The sequence below is a fragment of the Stegostoma tigrinum genome, chromosome 18, assembly GCF_030684315.1.
Source record: "Stegostoma tigrinum isolate sSteTig4 chromosome 18, sSteTig4.hap1, whole genome shotgun sequence".
NCBI classification, from domain to species: Eukaryota; Metazoa; Chordata; class Chondrichthyes; order Orectolobiformes; family Stegostomatidae; genus Stegostoma; species Stegostoma tigrinum.
Genome location: NC_081371.1, coordinates 2,698,617 through 2,726,463, shown reverse-complemented (window position 1 = coordinate 2,726,463; position 27,847 = coordinate 2,698,617). Strand labels below are relative to the sequence as shown.

Genomic DNA, 27,847 nt, shown 5'->3' with positions numbered 1-27,847 from the left:
AGAGCTGCTTTCTTGCTGGCTAATTCCCACTTTGTAAAATCTCTATCCAGACCCACTCATGTCCTTAGATTGTTGTTCCCAACCCAATTCCTTCACCTCTTGCTTGCTGCCTGTGCTCTTCTCTTGAGCAGTGCCCTACAGAGGCATATTGTTGGGTATTGTGTAGGAGTACTAATCTCTACGTACTAGAAATCTGGTGCTGCTCATGGACCAATTGTCCAGTAACCATCTGAGAGACGGACAAATTAAAAAAAGAATATCGAGGAGGGAAGTGTTGCATGTGTCTCAATTTTCTTTTCGCTTGCAGGACTAGAGTGAAGACTTTGGTTCACCGGCTGTATCTTGGCTGCAAGCCCTCTCAGCTCTCTGGGGTGTTTTGAACACTGTGATGTGTTGAGATTTGGATTCTCACCATTGAAAGAATATGATTGACCTAACCTTCCCATAACCACTGGAAGTACAGTAACATTAGGTTGTTGCTTTGTTATGAGAGGGAATCATAGTGTCCCATGCAGGCTGTTTGTTGCCACATATCTGCAAGTGTGCGTGTGTGTGTGTGTGTGTGTGTGTGTGTGTGTGTGTGTGTGTGTGTGTGTGTGTGTGTGTGTGTGTCTTGATATAGGAGGCAATGGAGAAACACAGGAACTTGGAGCAGGCTGTTCAGCCCTTCGAGTCTGTTCTGCCATTCATCAGGATCATGGTCGATCCTGTATCTCAATTCCATACTCCCATTTTCTCCTCGTATACCTTGAGGCTTTAAAAGCTAAAATGCATCTGTCTCTTTCTTGTGTGCATTCAGTGACTTCATAGCCTTCTGTGGTAGAGAATTCCACCCTGTGAACGAAGATATTTTTCTTCATCTCAGTCCCAAATGGTTTGCTCCATATTTCCTGAGACACTGTCCCCAGTATCAAATTCCCCAGTCGGGGAAAATTGTTCTCTCTACTCGCAGTCCCTCCAGTCCTGTTGGAATTTTGAACATTGCAACTGGATCTCACTCCTCTAAACTCTGATGAATACAGACCCAGTCGAACCTATTTCTCCTCCTGTAACAGCTCAGCCATTCTTGGTGTCATTCTGGTGATCCCCCACTGCACTCCCTTTTAGTACAAATCATCAGCCGTTCAAATCATAGAATCACAGAATCCCTACAGCGTGGAAGCAGGCCATCAGCCCATTGAGTCCATGCTGACCCACTGAAGACCATCCCGCCCAGACATATCCCATCCCTGTAGCCCTGCATTTCCCATGGCTAATCTCCTAGCCTGCACAACCCTGGATACTTTGGGTGAATTAGCATGGCAAATCCATCTAACCTACACATCTGGACTGTGTGAGGAAATCAGAACACTCGGAAGAAACCCATGCAGACACGGAAGAATGCAAACTCCACACAAAAAATTGCCCAAGGTAGACTTTAACACGGCTGTGAAGCAGCCATGCTAGCCACTGAGCAACTATGCTGTCCTTTATCCCAGTATATCCTTTTATAAGTAGGGAAAAATTGTATGTAGTACTCCAGATCTGATCTTACCACGGACTTGTATAACTTTGGTCAGGCATCCCTACTTCTAAACTGAAATCCTCTTGCAACGTGCAAAACTATTCATGAGAATTATTTCTGAACTGAGAGGTTACACCTTGTGATTATACTATGGCTCTTGTCTCCAGGAGAGAAAAAGCCGTAAGGTTTCTTTACTCAGAGAGTAGTAAGGGAATGGAACGCTTTGCCTGCAACGGTAGTAGATTCGCCAACTTTAGGTACATTTAAGTCGTCGTTGGATAAGCATATGGACGTACATGGAATAGTGTAGGTTAGATGGGCTTGAGATCGGTATGACAGGTCGGCACAACATCGAGGGCCGAAGGGCCTGTACTGTGCTGTAATGTTCTATGTTCTATGTTCTATGTTACTCTGGGAATTTAATTGGCTAGATGTGAAGGCAATGTTTCCACCTTTGTGGGAAACGAAAATTAGGGGTCGTAAATAAAAGATTGTTAATGCTTCCCTTGGTAGAAGGGTCAGTAACAAAGGGGGCATAATTTTAAAGTGAACATAGAACATAGAACATAGAACGTTACAGCACAGTACAGGCCCATCGGCCCTCGATGCTGTGCCGACCTGTCATACCGATCTCAAGCCCATCTAACCTACACTATTGCATGTACGTCCATATGCTTATCCAATGACACCTTAAATGTACCTAAAGTTGGTGAATCTACTACCGTTGCAGGCAAAGCGTTCCTTTCCCTTACTACTCTCTGACTAAAGAAACTACCTCTGACATCTGTCCTATATCTTTCACTCCTCAATTTAAAGCTGTGCCCCCTCGTGCTCGCCGTCACCATCCTAGGAAAAAGGCCCTCCCTATCCACCCTATCTAACCCTCTGATTATTTTATATGTTTCAATTAAGTCACCTCTCAACCTTCTCTCTAATGAAAACAGCCTCAAGTCCCTCAGCCTTTCCTCGTAAGACCTTCCCTCCATACCAGGCAACATCCTAGTAAATCTCCTCCGCACCCTTTCCAAAGCTTCCACATCCTTCTTATAATGTGGTGACCAGAACTGTACACAATACTCCAAGTGCGGCCGCACCAGAGTTTTGTACAGCTTCACCATAATCTCTTGGTTCCGGAACTCGATCCCTCTATTAATAAAAGCTAAAACACTGTACGCCTTCTTAACAGCCCTGTCAACCTGGGTGGCAACTTTCAAGGATCTGTGTACATGGACACCGAGATCTCTCTGCTCATCTACACTACCAAGAATTTTACCATTAGCCCTGTACTTTGCCTTCCGGTTACTCCTACCAAAGTGCATCACCTCACACTTGTCTGCATTAAATTCCATTTGCCACCTCTCAGCCCAGCTGTGCAGCCTATCTATGTCTCTCTGCAACCTTCAGCATCCTTCGTCACTAGCCACAACTCCACTGACCTTAGTGTCGTCTGCAAATTTACTAACCCATCCTTCTACGCCCTCATCCAGGTCATTTATAAAAATGACAAACAGCAGTGGACCCAACACCGACCCCTGCGGTACACCACTAGTAACTGGTCTCCAGGATGAACATTTCCCATCAACTACCACCCTCTGTCTTCTTTCAGCAAGTCAATTTCAGATCCAAACTGCTGTATCTCCCACAATCCCATTCCTCCGCATTTTGTACAATAGCCTACTGTGGGGAACCTTATCGACCGCCTTGCTGAAATCCATATACACCACATCAACTGGTTTACTCTCATCTACCTGTTTGGTCACCTTCTCAAAGAACTCAATAAGGTTTGTGAGGCACAACCTTCCCTTTACAAAAGAGTGCTGACTATCCCTAATCAATTTATTCTTTTCTAGATGATTGTAAGTCCTATCCCTTATAACCTTTTCCAACACTTTACCAACAACTGAGGTAAGGCTCACTGGTCTATAATTACCAGGGTTGTCTCTACTCCCCTTCTTGAACAGGGGAACCACATTTGCTATCCTCCAGTCATCTGGCACTATTCCTGTAGAGTATTCCTGAAAGGCAGAAGTTTTCAAGGGGATTTGAGGGAGAGGCTTTTCACCCAGAGGATGGTCGGGCTCTGGAATGCACTGACCACGGCAGTGGGTGAGGCAGCAAATCTCACAACTTCCAAAAAGTACTTGGATGAGGCCTTGAAATACAACATTCAAGGCTATGGGCCTAGTGCAGGAAAGTGGGATTGATTTAGTGTATCTTCAGCAGTACAAACTAATGTAAAATTTAAGGGGAAGCTAGATAGGTACGTGAGAGAGAAAGGGATAGGTGCTAATGTTGATTGGGTTTAAAAAAACGGCTGGGAGAAGGCTGCACTGGGGCAGAAGCAGTGACGTAGCCTGGTGGAGATGAAGGGTTTATTTCATAGCATCGAACCACAGTGAGGTAAGAGTTGATGTTGTAATCTATGCATGGCTGCTCGCCAGTACAACATGCACCTCTATGTCAAAGAAACTGAAATATAAAGGGATGGAACTTATGTGTCAGTTGTATATTTAGAGTACTGTATTCAGCTCTGAATGACACACCTCAGGGATGTTATATCAACTCTGAGGTGCTATTGTGGCAAGGTGGTAATATCATAGAATCATGCAGTATATAGAAGAGGCTGTTTAGCCCATCAAGTCCATACCGCTAAAAGTATATTACTACCTACACTAGTCCACACTTTCCAGCACTGAGCTGTTACCTTGAATGGTATGACATTCCAAGCACTTTTATTAAAAGGTTGCGGTTTCCCACCTCAACTACCCTCCCAGGCAGTGTCTTCCAGACCCCCGTCACACCACTGGGGCGAAATAGGTTTTCCTGTAAATCTCCTGTCTCCCACTTCAAAGTTATGCCTCTTTCTTAATAACCCTTCAACCAAGGGGAAAAGCTGCTTGTTATCCATCCTGTCCATGCCCCTCATAATCTTATACACCTCCGTCTTCTCTGCTCCGAAGAAAACAGCTCAAGTTATCCAGCTTCTCTTTTCACAGCTGAAATGCTCCAACCCAGACAACGTCCTGGTGAATCTCCTTTGTACCCACTCCAGTGGAATTATGTTTGTATCGTTATGTTCTTATCTCTGAGCCAGAGGTTCAAGTGCAGAGGTGTTAAATCACACAGTTTGAATTGGTTGCAACCATGATATGAAAGCAGAGCAGATTCTCTGGAATCTGATACCAGTGCTTAAATGAGTTAAATAATAGGGTGTTAGGCTGGAATTTGTAGCAGAAAGTGTCGGAGAAACTCAGCAGGTCTGTCAGCATCTATGGAATTCCAGCGACGACTCTTCAGAACTGACTGGGGCTGGAAAACAATCGATTTTAATGCCATTGACAAAGGGAAATGGAGGAGCAAGTGGAACAAATAGTGAGGGTATCTAGAACAAAAAATAGGAGATCCGGGTTCAATTAATGAAGAAAAATTTTGGTGTGCTTGCCTTTACTGGTCAGTGCATTACGTATAGGAGTTGGGATGCCGTGTTGCTGCTGTACAGGACATTGATTAGGCCACTTTTGGAATACTGCACTCAGTTCTGGTCTCCCAGAAAGGTGTTGTGATACTAGAAAGGGTGCAGGAAAGATTTAGAAGGATGTTGCAAGGGTTGGAGGGTTTGAGCTATAGGGGGAGACTGAACAGTCTGGGGCTATTTTCCCTGGAGCGTCAGAGGCTGAGGGATTGACCTTATTGGAGGTTTATTAAATAATGAGGGGCATGGATAGGATGAGTAGCCAAGATCTTTTTTCCCAGGGTAGGGAAGTCCAAACTATAGGGCATTGAGTTAAGGTGAGAGGGGAAAGATATAAAAGGGACCTAAGGGGCAACGCTTTCATGCAGAGGGTGGTGCGTGTATGGAATGAGCTGCCGGAGGAAGTGGTGCATGTGGGTAGAATTACAACATTTAAAAGGCATCTCGATGGGTCTATGGATAGGAAGGGTTTAGAGGGATATGCGCCAAATGCTTGAAAATGGGACTAGATTAATTTATGATATCTGGTCGGCATTGATGGGTTGGATAGAAGAATCTAAGTCTGTGCTGTACAACGCTGCGCCTCTATGACTCCAAGGCCCACCTGCTCCAGAGGAGTGTAATAACATCTCTGAACAGTTTGATTTGACAGTATCTAACATAATGGGATTGGAGCTCATGACCTTTAGATTGACAGTGCAGCACCAGAGCCACCACCCTGTCTGACCATTGAGACGCTTTACATATAAAAAATTTTATTGGAATAGAGTCACAGCCATTTTGAGTTGAAGTTAGTTGGACGTCCAAGTGATAGCAGAGTTACTATTGTCAGCTAAACATTGTCGCCCAAAGTCAATGTTGCCCTCACTTTTTCAAAAAAATTTAAATAATTCTTCAGAGAATGTCATCTGTGTGAGAGAGAGAGAGAGTTGGGCCAGGTGTTAGTGATGCACAGATGGAGACTGTGTTTTTTAATTTGTACATGGCATGTGTATTCACTGACTAGATCAGCATTCTTTGCCTGTCCTTAATTTCTGTTGAGTGTTGAGCGATTGCAATTCTTTGTATTTCATTTGGGAATTCATGGCTTTTGTAATTCAATAGTTTACCAATCTGATTTATTTTACTTAAATCTGGAACTTTGTCTTTCTCTCTCTCTCTCTCTCTCTCTCTCTCTCTCTCTCTCTGTCTCTCTGTCTGTCTGTCTCTCTCTCTCTCTGTCTGTCTGTCTCTCTCTCTCTCTCTGTCTCTGTCTCTGTCTCTCTTTTTCTCTCTCTCTCTCTCTCTCTCTCTCTCTCTCTCGCTCGCTCGCTCACACCCCCTCGCTCCCTCCCATCCCCAAACGCATTTCACCATTCCACCCTGCTGTTAAATAAATGAGGAGAAACAGGTTCGTTGAGCAGGAGAGTCAGTAACCAGAGGCCTCAGATTTACATTATTTGGCAAAAGCACCAGAGGGGGAATGTAGAGATTTTTGCTTTCTGCAGAGCGTTATGATTTGCAGTGTAAAGCCTGAAAGGGTAGTGGAGGCAGATGCAATGATAACTTTCTAATGAGAATGGGATTAAAGCTTGAAGGGGAGACATAAGCAGGTCTAGGGTAAAGAGCAAGGGGGTTGGACTCATTGTGTAGCTCTTTCAAAGGCATGATGTACTGAATGAGCTGCTGCTACATGATTCCCAGCTTGGTTAACTAGCTTTGTGATTAAGTGGCACTGACTCTGTTTTCCAACAATTTGCACAGTTTAACATGTTGGTTTGAGGTCTTTAAAATGATGTTTTATATTCGGTGTATGAAACACTGAAAAATCTGCATGTCAGCAGAAATGTATTGGGATGTAAATTATTTTAAATTATTAATTTCAGTTTAGTTTTGCTGAACTATTAAGAGGAATAGGATTATGGTGAGAAGGCAGGTGAATAGCTCAAAGCAAATTGTTGGAAACCTGGCACAGATGACAATGTGCTGCACCTTCCATGCATTAGTACTCCTGTGATTGGGGAATGTTGCTAAAAATGCCCACCACTTCTGTATCGCTAAGTAGCTTGCATTCTTTTCTAGGCATATGAAGAGTACACGAGCAAGCTGGATGCCCTGCAACAACGTGAACAGCAATTGTTGGAATCCATGGGGAATGGTACAGAGTTCCCAAACAGTAATCCCACTCTGACGGAGCTGATGGAGCCCTGCACCCACCTCACTGTCACTCAGAACTCTCCGAGCCTGTTACAGAACCCAAGCGACAGTTTGAGGGCTAACCCCAAATCTCCTCAGAAACCCATTGTTCGAGTCTTCCTGCCCAACAAACAGAGGACTGTGGTGAGTAAAAACAGTGAAGGGAGTGACATGAGATTCTGAGGAACAACTGCAGGCCAACAAGTGGTTCTAAGTTCATGAAGACTGGAAAACTATAAGGTAATTTGTATTGTGGACCTGTGTGGACATAATACAAATATATTTCCTTAACATCACCTACCTGCACCTACTGTAATTCCTAACCCCTTGGAGTTCTTTCTTAAAGGTTGTTTCCTTTTTATTAATTTCATTTTAACATGTCCTTATGACCCTAGTATTCCCCCATTCATCTGCCTGACTTACACCATTAAATGGGACCTCCGTTCACAGCATTAACTGTATCCACTGCCCTCTGCCCTGCTACTAATTGTGTTTTCCTGTTTATCTGCTGGTGCACCCCAAATAGAAGTTTGTTGAACCAAGCCCAAGCCCAAGCTAAAATCAAATCAAACTGATGGATTCCTAAGTTGCAATTTTGCTTATGATTGCTCTGCTTTAATTTACATACACTTTGTGGTGATTCATATATTTGTGTTTAAAGCCTTAATGTATTCGCCGATTGAGTTCAATACTCCTTATACAGAGGCCCCCTTCTTTCTGGGGATTCTTACCGAACAAACTGACTGACACTGCCAGACATTGCTAAGGCAGCCCTTCCCCGTCATGTCCCACATGTCCCAGTGCCAAGATGGGAAGAATGCTCCGGGTCCTTGTTGCTGGGGGCACAGCCTGGCAGGATAGCTGCAGAGTGCAGAGGTTTGCTGCACTGCAGGCAGTCGGGCTGAGTGGATCAGGAGCTGTCAGGAATCCGGTGCAACTGATGACCAACAAAATGAGGAGTAAAGTGACGATGCACAAAGGGCTAAGAATGTTGGTGGGCTGTGATTTTACATTAAAGCATCCAGTCTAGCAAAATAGACCTGGCACTTCCCTCTTCTGTTGTTAAGGTGATGGTGCAATTAACCTATTTATCGCTGCTAAATGTGATTGTCATTTTTCAGTAATGAATAAAGTGACAGCTTTTGTCAGATCACCAGACAGTCTGTGACTATCAATTAAAATTTAGACACTTGCCTCTTTAATCAGTTTGCTACTGATTCTGCTATACAATATGCTATTTTTTGTTACTGACCTCCTGACCCTCTGGGTTTCACTCCCTCTTGATATTTTTCCTAGTCTTTTAACCCTCTGGTTCTTCTCCATCTCTAAACTTGTCTGTCCCTCTCGCCTTCTGTAAGATATCTCTTAAAACCTATCTATCTGACTAAGCATTTGGTTCCTAACCTGATACATACTAATGTGATTCAGGTTCAAGTACTATCCCTGTTGCAGTGAAGAGCATTAGGAATTTTTGCTATGAAAGATTGTGGAGAACAGGGTGGAGTATCTGAAAAGCGGGTAGACAATTTAGTGCTGGGATAGAGAGGAATTTCTTCACCTGTCGGGAGGCAGTGGCATAGAGGTAAATGTCCCTGGGCTAATAAAAACCAAAAGAACTGCAGTTGCAGTAATTCAGGAACAAAAACAAAGTTGCTGGAAAAGCTCAGCAGGTCTGGCAACATCTGTGGAGGAGAAAACAGAGTTAATGTTTCGGGTCCAGTGACCCTTCCTCAGAACTTCCGCAGTATGCTTAAATGTACAATCTTGCCTGACGCTCTGGTGAATAAAGGGAAGTGTAGTGATAATGTCATTGAAATCCAACGAATATACTGGGGACATTAATACAAATCCCACCCTAACAGGCGGTGAGATTTGAATTCCGTACAGTCTGGAACAAAAAAGACGACTAGTCTAACCGTGTCCTGATACCACTGTTGATTGTTGTAAAAACCAATCTAGTTTACTGAGATAACAAGGTGTAGAATTGGAATAACACAGCTGCCCAAGCTGTATCAGAGAAGCAGGGCAGCTGATATTTTGGGCCTAGACCCTTCTTCAGAAAATCAGAAGGGTCTAGGCCCAAAACTCCAGTCTTCCTGCTCCTCTGATGCTGCTTGGCCTGCTGTGTTCATCCAGCTCTACACCTTGTTGTCTCAGATTCTCCAGCATCTGCAGTTCCTACTATCTCTGAAACGATTATTAGTGGTTGCCTTTCCTGTTGTTCAATATTTTCTTCCATTTTAGATTGGAAGTATTGTGTCATTGTCACAGCATTTCAGTGCACATCATTTTCTCAATAATATTTCGACCCTCTTTAAGGTCTTAGCAAAAATGTGTATCTCGGGTTGTGAATGCAGTTGTTCGTTAGCTCGCCAAGCCGGTTGTTCCATGGTATGCAGTCGTTTCATTACCATTCTAGGCAACATCATCAGTGCGACCTCTAATCGGAGCGTTGGTGTTCTGCTCCACTCCAAATTTATATGATCCTCTAGTGTGATGACCTTGGTCATTTCCAATTCCTTTTTTAGCAGCGGTCTGGATACAGAGTCTGTTTCAATGTGTTTGTTAATGGTGTCCTGTGTTGAGAACCAGGCTGCTGGAAATTCCCTTGCATATCCGGTGTTTGCTTGTCCCTGTCAAACTGCTGGCCCTCATTGTCTGTGTGTATCGAGGCAAGTGAATAAAGGTTGTGTCTTTTTACTGCCAGCTGGTGTTGGTGTATCCTGTAAAATGACACAACCAATATTCACTTGTTTCGATACACACAGACAATGAGGGCCATCAGTTTGACTAGGACAAGCGAACATCGGACATGCAAGGGAATTTATGGAAGCCAACACAGGACTCCACTAACAAACACACGGAAATAGACATTGTACAGACCATTGCAAAAAAAACAGAACCGGAAATGACAAGATCCACCATACCAGAGGATCGTATAAGTTTGGAGTGGAGCAGAACACCAACACTTCTATTAGAGGCCGCACTGATGACGTTGCCTAGAATGGTAATAAGACGTCTGCACACAATGGAACAACCGGCTCGGTGAGCTAACAAACAACTGAATATCTCAACCCTCCGTGCAGGTGAAGGGGTGTTCATTTTGATGAGCATGCAAGATTATACTGAAGGGGCATATTTTACACAACATTCCTGGAAGCGGTCTTTCACTGTGGCCTCTGTTGGTACTTCCGATGCTGAGTCTTTTAATCTGCAGGATGGAGTGTGAAATTTGAGCCGGACTCTCAAAGCAGTTGCTCAGATCCTTGAGTAGCTTGCCAACATTGCTTTTGTGACCTGCACTGTAATTAATGGACCTTGGCTTTGGTGGACCAAAAAGGAAAGATGCCAGTTAGTTTATTGACAAGCTGAACTGTTCTAGAATGCTATCCCTGTTGATATAATCAATTAGTGGACATTAACTGAGTTGCCCTGATAGTGATGAGTGCCATCTCCAAGATGCACTGCAGCAAATCACTCAAGCTCCTTTGACAACTCCTTCCAAACCTGGAACCTCTACTGATAAAAAGCAAGAGGGCAGCAGATGAGAATTCCACCATCTGCGTGTTACTTTGGTATACCACTGTCCCTTCACTGTTGCTGTGTTGAAATCCAGGAAATCCCTTCTTAACAGCACTATTGGTGCAAATGCACTTCAAGGACTGTAGTAATCCAATCCAATCATCTACCACTATCATCTTCTGAAATGCATTGAATGCTGGCCCAGCCAGCGATGCCAACATTGCATGAATGAATTCAGAAAAGGTCAGTTTGTAGTCTTTTGAGAAAATAAGAAATCACTTTCCATGCACCGGGATCACCGGCTTTAGCTCCATGCCCAGTTGAGGTGAGTTCTGTCCTACTTGCGAGTGGGTCTTGTGCCCACCTGACAGAGCAGAGTGCATGCTTGCTCTGTGTGCTAGTCGGCAAACCCCAGTTCAAAGTGCTTAAAGGTTACAAATGACTGACTGACTGTCTGCAACATATATGCGTAAGGTTTCAATCAAACCAATCAAATATTTAAACTCAAGTCTTGAATGATCTCTGAACACTTGCTCACGGCCTGCTTGCAGTCAATAATCATTCTGTTCTGCTAGTCAGTTGTAGGCATGATAAGATTTGCAGCAGGACAATATGTCTTCCAGCAGAACTGAAACACGGAATCTCTTTGTAATAATCCATAACTCTGTGACCTCCAAATGTGAATGAGAGAGAAAGTACCCAGTTATTTTGCCTACATTTATTGTCACTGTTTACAATCTTGGCTGAGACTGTGATATCCACAGACACTTTTTAAAATGTGAGGTGAGATCTTTCATTCGGGTAATTGCGAGAGGAGTAGCAACTGGTGCTGTCCATTGGGTATTTAATCCCTTTTTACCTTTTCCAGGTCCCGGCACGGTGTGGGGTGACTGTGAGAGACAGCCTGAAGAAAGCTCTGATGATGAGGGGACTGACTGCAGACTGCTGTGCAGTCTACAGGACACAGGACGGGTGAGTTGTGTACTGAGGAACTTGAGCTGCTGAGGGAACTTGGTGGCACTGGGCTGTGGGGTTAAAGAGATCTCAGCTCTAGAGTGGCATTAAGCAAGGAGTCCCTTCAGAGTTGAGCCCTAATTGGCTTTTGGCTGCTAATCTTCTTGTGAAAAGGTTTATTTAAAATATCTTACCTGGGTGTGAAAGTGAGGGTCAGTTGAGATGCCTCATGCAGTTCTGATATTTAGTCGTTATGGTGTTATTTTAATTTGCAAGATCAGTGTCCCTTTGGTGGTTAGTAGCGTTGTTGTCACCTTGGTTTGTAGTTGGTGGGATCAGTGTTCCTTCAGTTATAGTTAGTAAGATCGAATGTTATGTTGTTTTCATCTAATGCATGTATTGTTTCTTGTTGAGCTGCCATCTCTGGTGTCTTGCTGAAGATACTACACTCTCGTTTGTAAGTCTAAACAAGTTATGGTATATGGGAATCAAAGCTGCGCCTAATCTTGGGTTGATCCATCACCTTATAGCCCTGTCCATGTGTACACAATCTTCCTGAAAATCAGAAATTCAGAAATTTGGCTGATTTTCTTCCCCATCCCTGAGCAAGGGGTATTGAGAGCAGCTGTACACACCTCTTCTTATCCAGAATATCTTAATGCGGACTGATAACTAAAGCTGTGAATTTATAATCCATATTGTTAGTGAGCACTGTTCTTACTGACTGAAACATTGGCCAGATAACCACAAAGCTTATGTCTTGTGCTTAATGGCGGAACTATTGGGATTCTCAAGAAGACGGTGTGTTTTTGAGTTTCATATTCCAAATTAGACACAAATCTCTTAAAAGCTTTGGGGAGCTGCAGTCTAAGAGCAAAGTTTGACCATGGACAAATGACCATGAACTCTTCAAGTGTACTGTACCAAGAGACTGCAGACAACAGGCACTTACCCACAACTCAGTGCTGACCTATTTAATCATGTCTCTTTCCCATTTTAAGAGGATCTTACCTTATTAAATACAAAGCAGTATGATATTTCTATAATTCTTCAGTCTCATTCTCAGCAAATTGATCCAGTCCCTCTTGAAGTTGCTCATTGCAACTAAATGAACCATCAGTGGGGTGTGGTGGTGGGTGTGTCTGTTTCTTCAGCCAGACAAGGATGAATCATTAGAACTCATTGCCGCAGAGGGCTGTGAAGGCCTAGTCATTGAGTCTATTTGCCAGCGATGGGTTCTTGATTAGTAAGTGGATCAAAGGATATAGTGAGAAGGCAGGAGAATGGGATTGAGAAACCTATCAGCCATGATCAAATGGCAAAGCGCATTTGACAGACTAAATTGCTTAATTCTGCTCCTGTATCCTATGGCTCCAATCTTGCTCAAGAATTTTGGACTTGTCCTCCAGTTCTTTGGTCATGATTTGTGTTTAGTAGTTGATTTACACGTTTACACCTCTGCAAAATAAGGGCTGACATGTTTTTATCAGGAAAAAACAATGCACTTACCTTTTTCCAATGTATCTGAACAATCTTCCAAATGAGGATTCTGCAAAGCTCACTCGCTGCAGGAAATCTTGGAGAGATCAGAAGCCCTGTCACCTGAAAGTGGGTCGGGTGGCAGATGGTCAGGAACAGTTAGCATTGTCAGAGTTAAATGGGTTGGGCCAGGCAAGACTTGGGTGTAGGTTGTCAATTGTATCATTATAAGGGTTGGATGAGCACCTTTCCATCCAGCAACTCCTGGGTACCCATTCTGGTGAGTATGTTGAAGCTCTGACTCATGCACAGTGTCAGACTTTTTTAAAGAGAACCAGGGGAATTGCCTTCAAGAGTTCAAACTTCCTGGACAATTCCCATAAGTCAATGTGTTGGGTATTCCACATGTTTCCAGCATGTACGTTCGGTCATATGTCCAAACTCTGATGAGCCAGGCACTGCAAAATCTGGCTCGGGGTGTAAGTCTCCATTTAATTGGAATGGGAATTTTTCAAGGACTTTGTGACTTTGACAAAGTTGAAATAACCTGCATGATCTTTTTTGATCTGTCTGGAATCTTTGACACATTGACCTCACCATCATGTCACAATTTCCTTCAGTCTTCAGTCCCTGCCACAAACTCTGTTCTCAGCAATGAACTCTATCCCTCCCCTGTACAACTATCTGAGGCTGAAGCAGACTGATTGCAATCTTGGTGTTGTGTCTGAGCCCAAGTTCAACTTTGAATCTCCTATTCATGGCAACTGGTCACTAAGACCATTTCCATAACACCACCTGACTCGTTCTGGCTCAACTGAACTGCTGTTGAAACAACAATACCTTCCTTATTTTTAAACATGGCAATTCTGATGTACTCCTGCTAGCTTTCCACATTCTTCCATCTCTAAACGTGGGGTCATCTGTGGTCTCTGTCCTTCCGCATGACAAGTCCTGTTCACTTATCAACTTGGTTGATGAAGGTTTCAATTTTTAAAATGTTCATTCTTGTTTTCAAATCTGTCCAAAGCATCTGCTTCTGTAATCTCTTCCTTCCCTGCAATACGCTGAAGCTGCATTGATCTAATTCCTGCTCTTGGGTATCCCTGATTTTAATCGCTCACTATTGATGACTGTTTCTTAAGCTGACGAGGTTGCGAGCTGTAACATCCTTCCAAAATCCCTCTGCCTCTCTTTTCACCTTTATGATGCATTTTAAAACCTATTTGACAACAGCCCAAATCTCTCCTGATGTGGCTTGCTCCTCGGCCTTTGGACATGGTGTCTGCTATATAAGTGCACATTTATTTGTTGTGAAGGCTTCTCACTCCTTCTAAGGAAAGCAAACTCTCAGATATGATGGAGAGTTTGTAGCACTGAGCAGTAACTTGACATTCAGTGGAAAGTGAAATTATTTGGGGTGTTCACTGGCCACTTGATTGTGCAGTAGATTCTAACAGGTACAAGGAGAGTGGGGCAAACGGCTGTATGCCAGTAGTGACGAGTGCACACAAAAGCCATGCTGGTTAAGTGTGCCTGAAAATGAATGTAGCCATCTGTTGCCTCCACTCCTTGCAGAGTCCAGTCTGGCCCAGTCTGCTGTAATGGTTTGGTGGGATGGTTGCATTGTAAGACAAACCTGGCTGCTCGGACACAGTTCTGTTACTTCCCCTTATCAATTTCAACTATTGCATTGGTAACACGCCAGCAGGTGAAGTGTAATGTTGCACAGTGGAACATTTCAGCCGATTTGTATTGCAAGGCTTGCTGGTTACAGAGGGACAGATGGAAAGGGAACTTGCCATATGCTGGTAGATATCTGAAAGGAAAATGTTTATGTTGAGAGACCTCCAGCTGAGAAAGAACAATCAATTTTCTTTCTGGCCCGTTCTACTTTGAATCCCTGAAGTGAAACCTTGCTTATAGTGCCAGCATTGCTGTACCTGATCTGTACAGCATCCAATCAGTTAGCTTTCCTCAGCAAAGATCTCTGCAGTTCGTTGTCCCTAACTCCTGCTTCAATCAGCTGATTAGCATTGCTGTTAAACAAAAGACCACAGATTTACGTAGCACTTTCAAGCCTGGCACAAAACTAGGAAAAACCGTGATGATGATCCTGATAATCTTCAAATGGGCTTTGGCTGGTGAAATCATTAGCTAAATGACCGATGCAATTTAATGCAGAGGTTTGATGTGATGCATGTTAATAGGAAGGACAAAGAGAGGCAAAACAAAATAAAGAGCACAAGGAAGTGCAAGAACAGATAGGCGACCGGTCTAATGTTCACAGATCTTTGAAGGGAGCAGGGCAGTTTAAGAATTTGGTTAATAAAGTTTAGGAATTCCTTGGCTTTATAAATAGAGGCACGGAGCACGAAAGCAAGTCTATTATGGTGAAGGTCTCAGCTCAATAAGTCTGCTTCCCTGCTCCTCTGATGCTGCTTGGCCTGTTGTGTTCATCCAGCTCTACACCTTGTTATCCCAATTATGGTGAATATTTGTAAAATACAAGTTCACCCTGAACTGCCCAATTCTGGGCAGCACAATATAGGAAGGTTGTGAAGGCTTTAGTAAGGGTGTAGGAAAGATTAACAAGTAGTTCTGGGATGAGGAATTTGAGTTACATAGAGTGGAAGAGTTAGGGCTGTTTTTCTTACAGAAGAGAATGTTGAGAGGAGATTTAATAGAGGTGTTCAAAATCACAAGGTGTCCAGAAAAAGTAGAGAGAGAGAAAGAGATAATGGGAACTGCAGATGCTGGAGAATCCAAGACAACAAAATGTGAGGCTGGATGAACACAGCAGGCCAAGCAGCATCTCAGGAGCACAAAAGCTGACGTTTCGGGCTTAGACCCTTCATCAGAGAGGGGGATGGGGTGAGGGTTCTGGAATAAATAGGGAGAGAGGGGGAGGCGGACCGAAGATGGAGAGAAAAGAAGATAGGTGGAGAGCGGAGTATAGGTGGGGAGGTGGGGAGGGGATAGGTCAGTCCAGGGAAGACGGACAGGTCAAGGAGGTGGGATGAGGTTAGTAGGTAGATGGGGGTGCGGCTTAGGGTGGGAGGAAGGGATGAGTGAGAGGAAGAACAGGTTAGGGAGGCAGAGACAGGTTGGACTGGTTTTGGGATGCAGTGGGTGGAGTGGAGGAGCTGGTCTGGTTGTGTGGTGCAGTGGGGGGAGGGGACGAACTGGGCTGGTTTTGGGATGCAGTGGGGGAAGGGGAGATTTTGAAACTGGTGAAGTCCACATTGATACCATTAAGCTGCAGGGTTCCCAGGCGGAATATGAGTTGCTGTTCCTGCAACCTTCGGGTGGCATCATTGTGGCACTGCAGGAGGCCCATGATGGACATGTCATCTAGAGAATGGGAGGGGGAGTGGAAATGGTTTGCGACTGGGTGGTGCAATAGGTTGTTGCGAACTGAGCGGAGGTGTTCTGCAAAGCGGTCTCCAAGCCTCCGCTTGGTTTCCCCAATGTAGAGGAAGCCACACCGGGTACAGTGGATGCAGTATACCACATTGGCAGATGTGCAGGTGAACCTCTGCTTAATGTGGAATGTCATCTTGGGGCCTGGGATAGGGGTGAGAGGGGAGGTGTGGGGGCAAGTGTAGCATTTCCTGCGGTTGCAGGGGAAGGTGCCGGGTGTGGTGGGGTTGGAGGGCAGTTTGGAGCGAACAAGGGAGTCACGGAGAGAGTGGTCTCTCCGGAAAGCAGACAGGGGTGGGGATGGAAAAATGTCTTGGGTGGTGGGGTCGGATTGTAGATGGCGGAAGTGTCGGAGGATGATGCGTTGTATCCGGAGGTTGGTGGGGTGGTGTGTGAGAACGAGGGGGATCCTCTTGGGGCGGTTGTGGCGGGGGCGGGGTGTGAGAGACATGTTGCAGGAAATACGGGAGAGAGAAATACGAGAGAGAGAAAGGAAGATAAAACTGTTCCTGTTGGCAGAAGGGCTCAGGAGAACTGAGGACACATATGAGGTAAATGAACAAAGGACAAATGACAACAATGAAATCTTTTCAAGCATTATGTGTTTATGAGCTGGAATTTCCAGTCTATGATTGGTGAGGCAGATTCCATCATGGCTTTCAAAAGAGAAGTAGGTAAAGAGAAAAGATTTGCTTGGCAATGGGAAGAGGATTGGTTGGTTGGTTGAGGGGGGGTGTTTCAAGCTGACTTGCTAAAGCAGAATGTCAGTATGGGCTAAATGGTCTCTTCTGTCTGTCATCATTCCATGATTTTCTGATCTTGTATGCAGTATATCGTGGGTTACTTTGAAGACTGCTAGCTTGTTGTGTGGGTTACAATTGCAGCCATATTGTGCTCAGTAGGATGCCAGAATACCAGCTGAGATATCAGTTCATCCTTTTTTGGATATGTTAATTGAGTCACAAAAGTTGTTCAAGAGCCAAGAGCAGTCGATGCACGAGAACACAGTCAACTTGAAGTCTCCCATCCTGATCTGCATACAAAATGCCATTTCTTTATTGTCATTGGATCAAATCCTGGCGCTCTGTCTGCCTAACTGCATTGTATGAATGTCTTCACCACATGGTCTACCATGTTTCCAGAAGGTAGCTCACCATCACCTTCTCAGGAGTAGTTCAGAAAGGACAGCGCTGTGCAGGAATCTTCAAATGTTTCCAATTTATGTGTTTATCAATTCCCTTTGCACAGTTGGAATTGAATCTAGCTCTTTCACCCTTTCATGGAGTGCATTCTAGATCATAATGCAGACTTGAAATAAAATTCTTCTCATCTCACTTCTGCTCTTCTGCCAATTATTGTAAATTTTTCTGTGTTGTCCATTTAGTGATCCTTCTGTCATTGGAAACAATTTCTCCTTACGTTACTTCAAAGTAGTACCATCAAGTGGCCACTGTATGTTTTACAACCCAACGACTCACTTTGCTGTTAGTTCAGACGTAGAGACTCTGGAACTAACTGGCTGTGAGGGTGATTGAAGCAGAGACGATGGATGATTCCAAAAGAAAATTAGATGAGCATTTGATGAAACTAAACTTGCAGAAGTAATGGATTTGAATGGAAGAATAGGATTGTTTGGATCCTTGTCAGAGAGCCATCATAGCTTTCAAGGGCCAAATGACGACCACCTTTGCCTTACTGACTATGATTCGCATGGCATTGAGAAACTAGTGTTGTGTTCTCAGCCTGAGGTGTAGTGTAAAGAGCTGCTGACCCTGTTAATTTGTTAAAAGCACGACTGTGTATGGCCCAGTGTAAAGCTTGCAAAGGCCATTTGAAGGTTATGAGAGGTGTGAGATTTGAATATGCCTTATGTGACTGCATGCTAGTCACTTTAAAACAAAGTGAGGTTACACAGCAACTCTTTGTCAGTCGTCAGCTACTTTGCATGCCTTATTAACCCTGCTCAGCTGCTGCAATACAGTGCTGCTGAGAGTTCCCTGTTTTGAGCAGTTTTTCCAAGACTGTTTTACTGGTAGAGCCAGTGCTGATTAACCCTAACATGCTAAATGTGGGGGGCTGGATCTGTGCCTCCATATGATCAGAAGCCAAACAGTATGTGTAAGGAATTAGATACTCTCTCTACAGATCTGGGGAGTGCAGCTATCATGAACACATTGAAACAAGTTTACACCAGTGAACTGCTTCAGCCTGTCCCGCATTCAATTCTATCTTGACAGGTACATGATCTGCCCAACCTTACTGTATATTGCTTAATAATTCAAATAAAGGTCTTATGAATTTCAATTTTAAAACCAATGATTAATCTAAGATTGCTTACCACTTGTGGCAAAATCCTGTACCATCTTTTGTAAGTTTCTTAATTTCAGCCCTGAAAAGCCCATCTCTGATTTTTAGACCATGTCCTATTCCTGGTTTCCTAAACCAGAAATAGTTCACCTTTGTCTACCCCATCTGTTCTCATTAATATCTTATAGAGTAGTAGAGTCATACTGTGTGGAAACAGTCCCTTTGGTCCAACTTGTCTATGCCAACCAATTTTCGAAAACGAAACTGTCCAGCTGCCTGCATTTGGCCCATTTCCCTCCAAACCTTTCCTATTCATGTATTAATCCAAATGCCTTTTAATCATTGTAACGGTACCTACATCCATCACTTTCTCTGGCTGTTCATATGAACCACTTTGTGTAAAATAAGTTGCTGTCATGTCTTTTTTTAAATCATTCCTACTCTCACCTTAAAAATATGCCCCTAGTTTTGAGCCACCTCACCCTAGGGAAAAGGCACCTGTCATTCACATTATTACTTCAAAGAACAATACAACACAGGAATAGGCCTTTTGGCTCTCCAAGCCTGTGCTGACAGATTTTTGCCCTCCATACTTCAACTGTCTTCACTGACAGGATCTGTATTTCTCTATTCCCTTCCTGCTCGTGTATCTGTCTATTATTATCTACGCCCGTCATGATTTTATAAATCTTAATAAGATCACCCTGCAAACTCCTGTGCGCCACTGGAAACAAGTCCCAGCCTTTTCAGTCTATTTTTATAACTCAAACCCTTCATTCCTGGAAATATCCTGGTAAATTTTTTTCTGTACCCTCTCCAAATTAATAATAATCTTCATATAGCAGGGTGACCAGAACTGAACACAGTCCTCATAAACATTCTGTACAGCCTCAGCATGGCGTCCCAACTTTTCAAAAATCTTAGACTAGGCAGCCCCTTAACTTTCTCAATTACATGAATACAGCCTAGTGTGTGTAATCCTTCCTTATAATTTAGCCCTAATGTGGACAATGTAGTGATAAACCTGTGTTGTTCTACCTGTAAGACTGATGCCTATAATCGTTTGTTGTACTGTGGGGGTGCTTTTCTCAAAGGTTTTGTATAGCTGACACATGACTGCCAAGACCTTGTATCCTAGTCCTCTAGTTAGACTGGTGAAAGCCAGAATTCCATTAGTATTAGCTGAGGAGATGTTGACCTCCTGGTAAAGACACTACAGTAGTAATCCAGAGCCACAGGCTACACTTAAGGAGACACGAGTCTGAATCTGACAATGGCATTAAAATTTGTATTCAATAAAAATTTGAAATTAGGAGCTAGTTGTGGCCAAGTAGCCAATGTCGATTGTCATTTAAAGAAAAACTTATCTGCATCACTAATGGCCTTTCTTGAAGGAAATCTGCCACCCTCACCTGGTCTGGCCTTCAGGTCATGTGGCTCACTCTTAACTGCCTACTTAAATGACCTAGCAAGTTATTCAAATGTATCAAAACCACTACAATGCCTTTAGAAAGAAATCAGGCAAACCATCTGGCATTAACCTGATCTCTGTGAAGAAAAAACAACACCAAATCTAGCCCTATCGTTCTGTTGCTGGATAAAATCCCTGGAACTTGTGGAGTAATAGATTGTGGATGAAAGGACCGTAACAATTCAAGAAAATAACTTCTCAATTGTGAATTAGAAATGGGCAATAAACGCTGGCCTAACCAGCAAGGCCCACATCCCATGAGCAACTCAAAAATATTTGATTTTTTTTTGTCTGTCTGTGACATTTTGAAAATCCATTATACCTAAAATCCCTAGTCTCTTTGGACCCTCGCTGCTTCTAACTTTTCACAGCTTAGAAAATAGTACCTCCTTCTCCCCTTTTCAGATCCACAATGGATGCACTCGTATTTAAAGAGTCGTAGAGTCATACAGCACGGAAACTGACCCTTTGGTCCACCTTATCTGTCCCAGTAAGGTAGATCGATCTGACCTAGTCCCATTTATCCATATTCCTCTAAACCCTTCCTATTCATATACTCATCCTGATGTCTTTTAAATGCTGTAATTGTACCAGCCTCCACCACTTCCTCTGGCAGCTCATTCAATACATTCACTACCCTCTGTTTGAAAAAGTTACCCTTTGGTCCTTTTGAATCTTTCCCTTCTCAGCTTAAAACCATGGCCTGTAGTTTTGCACCCCCCCCCCCCCCCACCCCACAGTAGGAAAAATACCTTGGCTTTTAACCCCTACCATGCCCTTCATGATTTTATAAACCTCTAGCAGATCACCCCCTCAGTCTACGACGCTCCAGGGAACGTAGCCCCATCCTATTCAGCTTCTCCCTTTGCTCAAACCCTTCAGTCCCAGCAATATCTTTGTGTATCTTTTCTGCACCCTGTCATGTTTAACAACATCCTTCCCATAGAAGAACTAAACGCAATATTCCAAAAGTGGCATCACCAATATCCAGTACAGCCACAACATGACATCCCAACTCCTATATGCAATGTTATGAGCAATGAATCAAGTGTGCCAAATGCCACCTTCACCACCCTCTCTTTCTGTGAACCGTGCACCTGCACCCCTGGGTCTCTGTTCGGCAACACTCCCCAAGGCTTACCGTTTACTATACAAGTCCCGGCCTGGTTTACCTTACCAAAATACAACACATCACATTTAACTAAATTAAACTCAGTCTGCCACACCTCGGCCCATTGATGGTACAAATATCTCAGCAAGTGCAGTGGTTCTGTCCATTTAATTGTTCAGAAAAATTGATTAACAAAATTGATGCTCAGTGACTAGTAGGATCAATGTTAATGTCGATAAAATATTGACTTAAAGACAGACAAGCAAGCCTTATTAACTGGTCAGATTTGGAAGATGGTTAACAGTTGTGTTTCCCAAAGGCCATTGCTGCAACCATTTTTTTGATATGTGTAAATGATTTCGATATTGGAATGTAGAGTTGAAATAACTCCACAGAGTTACCCGTCACCAAGTCACAAAGTCCCTGACACTGATCCACTTCCCTCGGGGCCAGCTCTGAGTGAACAGAATGTTTAACTCTCCTGTTTATATCTGTCAGCCAAGTCTCCCTGATTGGACCAGATTAACAGCCCCAATCAGTGAACTCCTGTTCTACCCGGCTGGCCTTATTACAATCACTACAGAGTAAAATTGGAAAATGTGTTGATGCTTGCAAATCTGGAGGTGCGGCTGGGAATGAGAATGACACTAAATAACTGCAACAGGGTCTAGGTAGGCTAGCAGAATGGGCAGCAGAGCGACAAACAAAGGTTAATGCAGAGAAATATGGCGAGGGGCTTTCTAGTCATGAGGAGTGACCGTATAGACCAAATAGTACAGCTCTAAACAGTGTAGGAGCAAGGCCACCTAGACCTTTAAAGTGGGCAGATTACATTGAGAGAGTGGTCAGCAAAGCGCATGGGATCTTTAGCTTCCTAAGCAGTGTTCTTGCAAATGACAGCTGAATAGTAATGCTGAATGTTTATATCAGGTTTGGTTAGGCCACAACTAGAATATCCAGTCTGACTCTGATCACTGCACTTCAGGAGCAATCTGTGTGTGGATAGTTAGGAGATTTACCACTATGTTCCCCAGAATGAGAGACTTTATCTCCAGCTTAGATTCGGGCTGCTGTCTTTGTTTGAATAACATTGATGGGAGATTTGTTTGAAGTTTGCGATGGCAGAACAAGTTTATATGCACTTTAAGGTTTTGGAGCAGATTTGTAGCTCGGGTTAGTGGTATTGAGGCTGGCTGGCTCGCCGAGCTGGTTTGTTGTTCTGCAGATGTTTCGTTACTGTGCTCGGTAACATCCTCGGTGCCACCTCTGATGAAGCGTCGGTGTGTTTTCCCGCCTGGCTTTTAAACTCTGGTATCCGTTGCGATGGATTGCCTCACTTCTGGGTTTCCTCCGTAGCAAAATGTGTTTATTAATAACATGCTTCATGGAGTGCCATGCTTCCAGGAATTCTCGTGCTTGTCTCTGCCTAGCCTGTCCCAGGATCTTGGTGTTGTCCCAGTCGAAGTCGTGGTTCTCCTTGTCCATGTGTTTGAGATGAGTGAGTACTGGTCATCTCAATCCACATGGACAAGGAGAACCACAGCTTCGACTGGGACAACACCAAGATCCTGGGACAGGCTAGGCAGACACAAGCACAAGAATTCCTGGAAGCATGGCACCTCATGAAGCATGTTATTAATAAACACATTGAACCAGATCCCATATACATTCCACTACGGAGGAAACCCGGAAGTGAGGCAATCCATCGCAACGGACTTGAGTTTAAAAACCAGGTGGGTGAACACGCCGACACTTCATCAGAGGCTGCACTGAGGATGTTACCAAGCACAGTAACGAAACACTTGCGGAACAACAAACCAGCTTGGCGAACCAACCAGCCTCAACGTTATATGCACTTAATAGATGCATGGAATTAAGAATGGGGAAAAAAGGTTGGGTATGGGAGTGTCTTGATAGAGTGAATGGGAATGACTTAGAACATGCTGAGAGCAGTAAGAGCAGAGGTGATGAATGATTTACGAAAGAAGTTGATAGAGAGTGAGGGGATGGAATTAATGGGATTGCAGTACAGCCAACTGGCATGGTCTTGATGGGCTGAACAACCTGCTGTGCTGTAATGACGCTATCAAATATCATTTGGTAATTTTATGCTTCACTTTCACTGCTTTCAATCCCGTCTTTCCTTCTGAAAGCGCAAGTTTGGACATATTGCTCCCTATTCTGAGTTATTGATAAATACGGTGAATAGTTAAGGCCCTGAAAGATCCGTGCAAGGCACTTTTTACCACATTCTGCCCATTATCTGTACCCTGCTTGCTGCCACTCGACTAGTTTCCAAACAAGGCCAATAATTTGACATCAATTCCATGAAGCTTGATTTTAGTTAACAATCTCTCATGAGACATTTTTATCAAATGTTGCCCTGAAGTCCATAAATAATATCCATCCTTCAAAGCGATTCTATCAGGCTCATGAGGCAGACATACCCTTTGTAAATCACTGCTGGCTCTCACTGGTCATCTGAAAATTTTCACGGTGATCAGACACTTTGTGTTTAATTATAAACTCTAGCAATGCCTTGACAACAGATATGAGGTAAACTGGTTTATAAATCTCTATTTTTCCCATCTTCCTGTTCTTGAATAGTAGTGTGACATGTTCAGATTTTCAATTTAAAGTAACAGCGCTAAAGTGATGAACTTTGCAACTATAGCTAGGACATTTTCAGTGTTCTCCTCTGCTTCCAAGGCCTTTCCTATTCCTTCATGAGCCTGAATTAGTTTGAGTGCTCCGTGAAATTACTCCCTGAACATCTCCATTCCTTACAGCATGCCTGAAACTCTTGCCTCTTTCATCAAGCAATTTTTTCATCCATCCAGATATCTCTGTTATCTTATGCAACCCTGAAAGGAAATGGTGGACAACTGGTTTAGCCATCCTCTACCAGATCCACTTGGATGACTTAAAATGCTTCCAGGTTCCTGTGACATCTGGTAAGACTGCTCACCATTCCAGGATCACCCCGGAGTACAAAGAGAGCTCTCAGCTTCTTCTCGTGTCTCATAACCACTCATCTCCAACAAGGATGAGGAGCTCACGGAGCCTCCTTATCACTAATATCAAGACAATCTGGGCAGCTGCCTTTACCACTTCCCTCCCTTACATTCACCTGCCTAGTCAAAATTTTTTTTATACTCCTGTCTGCTATGCCTTTCTCTATATTCTCTGCCATCTTCCCTCACACTGTCTTTGAGCTCAACTAGTCTGTGACATAGCCACTTATTCTTTTAATCATATTCCTGCAGGTTTCATTACTCTTCTGAAGACCCAGTGTTAGTTTTCACATGTACACAGACAACACCCAGCTTTATCTCTGCACCACCTCTTTTGCTGCTAAATTATCCAGTGCATTATCTGACATCTAGTACAGGATGAGTAGAAATTTCCTCCAGTTAAGTATTGTGATGACCGAAACCATTGTTCTCTGTCCTCGCTTCAAACTTTGCTCCCTGAAAATCAACTCCATCGTCTCCCTGGCAACAGTCTGAGATTTACCCAGTTTGTTCCCAATCTGGGTGGCGTGGTGACTCAGTGGTTAGCACAGCACCCAGGACCCGGCTTGATTCCACACTCGAGTGACTATCTGTGTGGAGTTTGCATATTCTCCCTGTGTATGAGTGGGCTTCCTCCCACAGTCCAAAGATGTACAGGTGAGGTGGATAAAGGAGTCACATTGGACTTGAAATGTCAGCTCTTTCTCTTTTTCCGCAGATGCTTCCAAATCTGTTGAGTTTCTTGAACCTTCATTGTGTTTGTCCCATATGGTACTCGTTTTGAAATCCATGCTCTTTAAAAAAATTCTTACATATAAATTATGCACCTTTCAATGCACCTGAGAAGAACTTTCAACTTCGTATTCCTCTGTCTTAAAAACAGTCTCTTTACACCTGCCTTTGTCTCTTGACATCTCTGTCTCAACTCAACTGCTGCTAGAACTTTCATTCATTCTTTTGTTAGCACTAGTCATAATTATTTTAACGTATCCCTGACTGATTGCCCATGTTCTACCATCTGTAAACTTGAAGTTATGCAAATCCCACCCCGTGTCTCAACTCGCATCGAGTCCCAGTCCTGAGATGGCCCAGTAGTTTCCAGTCCTTCAAACACACTGCTCTTAAAATTCTCAACCTCGTTTTCCAGTTCCTCCAAGGGTTTGAGCCTTCTTATCTCTGTACAGTTCTCCAATTCCACAGCTTTCTCCGATAACTGAATTCCTATAATTCTGGCCTGTTGTGCACTCCGGTTCATATTTGTCACATTATTAGTGGCTGTGCTATAGTTGCCTGGGCCCCAAACTCTGAAATTCCCTCTCTACACCTCTCCACTTTGCTTCCCCTCCTTTAAAACACATCTTAAAACCCACGTCTTTGACCACACTTTCGGTCGTCTGATCAGCACTTCTTTCTGTGAATGGGTGTTTAATTTTTGTTTTATGATGCTCCTGTGAATTTCCTTGACTGTTGTATTATGTTAAAGGCACTGTATCAATGTTAGTTAGTGTTGTGCGTGACTAGGAAGTTTTTTTTCCTCTATTGAAGGTGCTGTATGAATAGAAGAAATTGTTTCAAAACATACAGACAACTGAATCAAAAGGATAAGTTTTTGTCATTTTCTAGAAGCCATGTGTTAGTATTTTAAAACAACTGGTGACAGGCTTTGCATTAACATCAGTTGTATAGAAATAGACCTGTGTGGTATTGAACCTACTCAAAACATCTTGTTTTGCCCACAGATTGAAATGAGCTAATCTGTTCACTAACCACTGTCCTAATGATTGTTTGTCTACTGATGCAAACAGTAATTTATTTATTGTCTTCATTCTGAGTCTTTTTAAGCTGGGATGGACTGACTGAATAAACAGCATGTTTTTGGACAATCCAAACAAACTGCATATTTTAAATTTGTATGTACTGTGTCTGGATCGCGAATGTTCATTTACACAGATACTAAAAGCATTGATATGAATTTGTGCAGTTCTGAGTTCCTAGAGTGAATGGGACAAAATGAAGTGGATATTTTGGGGAATTATCAAAAATTGCAGTTAACATGTCGTCAGAAATGGAGAACAGGAAAAACATTCTGACTGTAAGAGCTGCTCCATTTTTCAGGTTGTTTTTCATGTTGGAGCTGATTTCCTCGAATTCTAAGGGCAGTAATTACTGTTGTATAAGCTTTTGCATTATTTTGAAACTTTGGGATGCAAAAAAACATCAAAATAACAGCACTTTAAAAAGGAAGAAAGACAAAGGTAGTGCCCACATAGGATGTGATTCAAATGGAGTCTGAAGCCTATCTGACCCAGCAGTGAGTCTGCGCAGCTGCTGCCTTTGCTGTTTGGTTTCAAATATCTTTAGACATCAGAGTTCATTCTAAGAAAAATAAACAAACAGCGAAATTCACAGCTGACCTTGGAGAAACCTGTGTGTGGGAGCTCACGGCAAGGGACCAGTTAACCACCTTCTAGATTTTCTTCTATAAATCTACAACTGTGAGTAGAGTGGGTTTTTTTTATTGAGATCTATCTCTTGATTAAACTTTTAAAAATATAAAAACATAGGTACTAAACTAGCGGTGTTTTTAGAGTAGTAAGACTGGGCTATTTTCTGTAGATTGTTTAAGTTGTAAAGATGACCTTTAGTAGAGTGATGTGCTCTTCCTGTTGGATGTGGGAGATTAGGGAGAGTTTCCGTATTACTGATGATTATGTCCGCAGAAAGTGTGTTTGGTTGCGAATCCTATTGGATCGCATGGATTCGTTGGCGCAGCAGTGAGAAGAAATGAGGAATTTACAGGAGCTTGGGCTGTGTTGGACAGCAGTTTCAGGAAGGGAGAAAAATTGCAGATACAGTGAGGTAGATGGGTTACTTACAGAAAAGGTAGGAGAGGTAGGCAGGTCAGTCCATCTCAGCTTAAAAAGACTCAGAATGAAGACAATAAATAAATTACTGTTTGCATCAGTAGACAAACAATCATTAGGACAGTGGTTAGTGAACAGATTAGCTCATTTCAATCTGTGGGCAAAACAAGATGTTTTGAGTAGGTTCAATACCACACAGGTCTATTTCTATACAACTGATGTTAATGCAAAGCCTGTCACCAGTTGTTTTAAAATACTAACACATGGCTTCTAGAAAATGACAAAAACTTATCCTTTTGATTCAGTTGTCTGTATGTTTTGAAACAATTTCTTCTATTCATACAGCACCTTCAATAGAGGAAAAAAAACTTCCTAGTCACGCACAACACTAACTAACATTGATACAGTGCCTTTAACATAATACAACAGTCAAGGAAATTCACAGGAGCATCATAAAACAAAAATTAAACACCCATTCACGGAAAGAAGTGCTGATCAGACGACCGAAAGTGTGGTCAAAGACGTGGGTTTTAAGATGTGTTTTAAAGGAGGGG

General features: G+C 43.1%; 1 protein-coding gene across 2 annotated transcripts in view; it reads left to right on the top strand.

Annotated features, from left to right (window-relative positions):
- Positions 1–27,847, top strand: part of braf (B-Raf proto-oncogene, serine/threonine kinase) — a 103,661-nt gene that overhangs the window by 25,510 nt on the left and 50,304 nt on the right. For both annotated transcript variants that reach the window (XM_048549172.2, XM_048549171.2), the window contains exons 3-4: positions 7,038–7,295; positions 11,542–11,645. In XM_048549172.2, the coding sequence (XP_048405129.1) occupies positions 7,038–7,295; positions 11,542–11,645 (362 nt within the window). The remainder of the gene's footprint in view (positions 1–7,037; positions 7,296–11,541; positions 11,646–27,847) is intronic.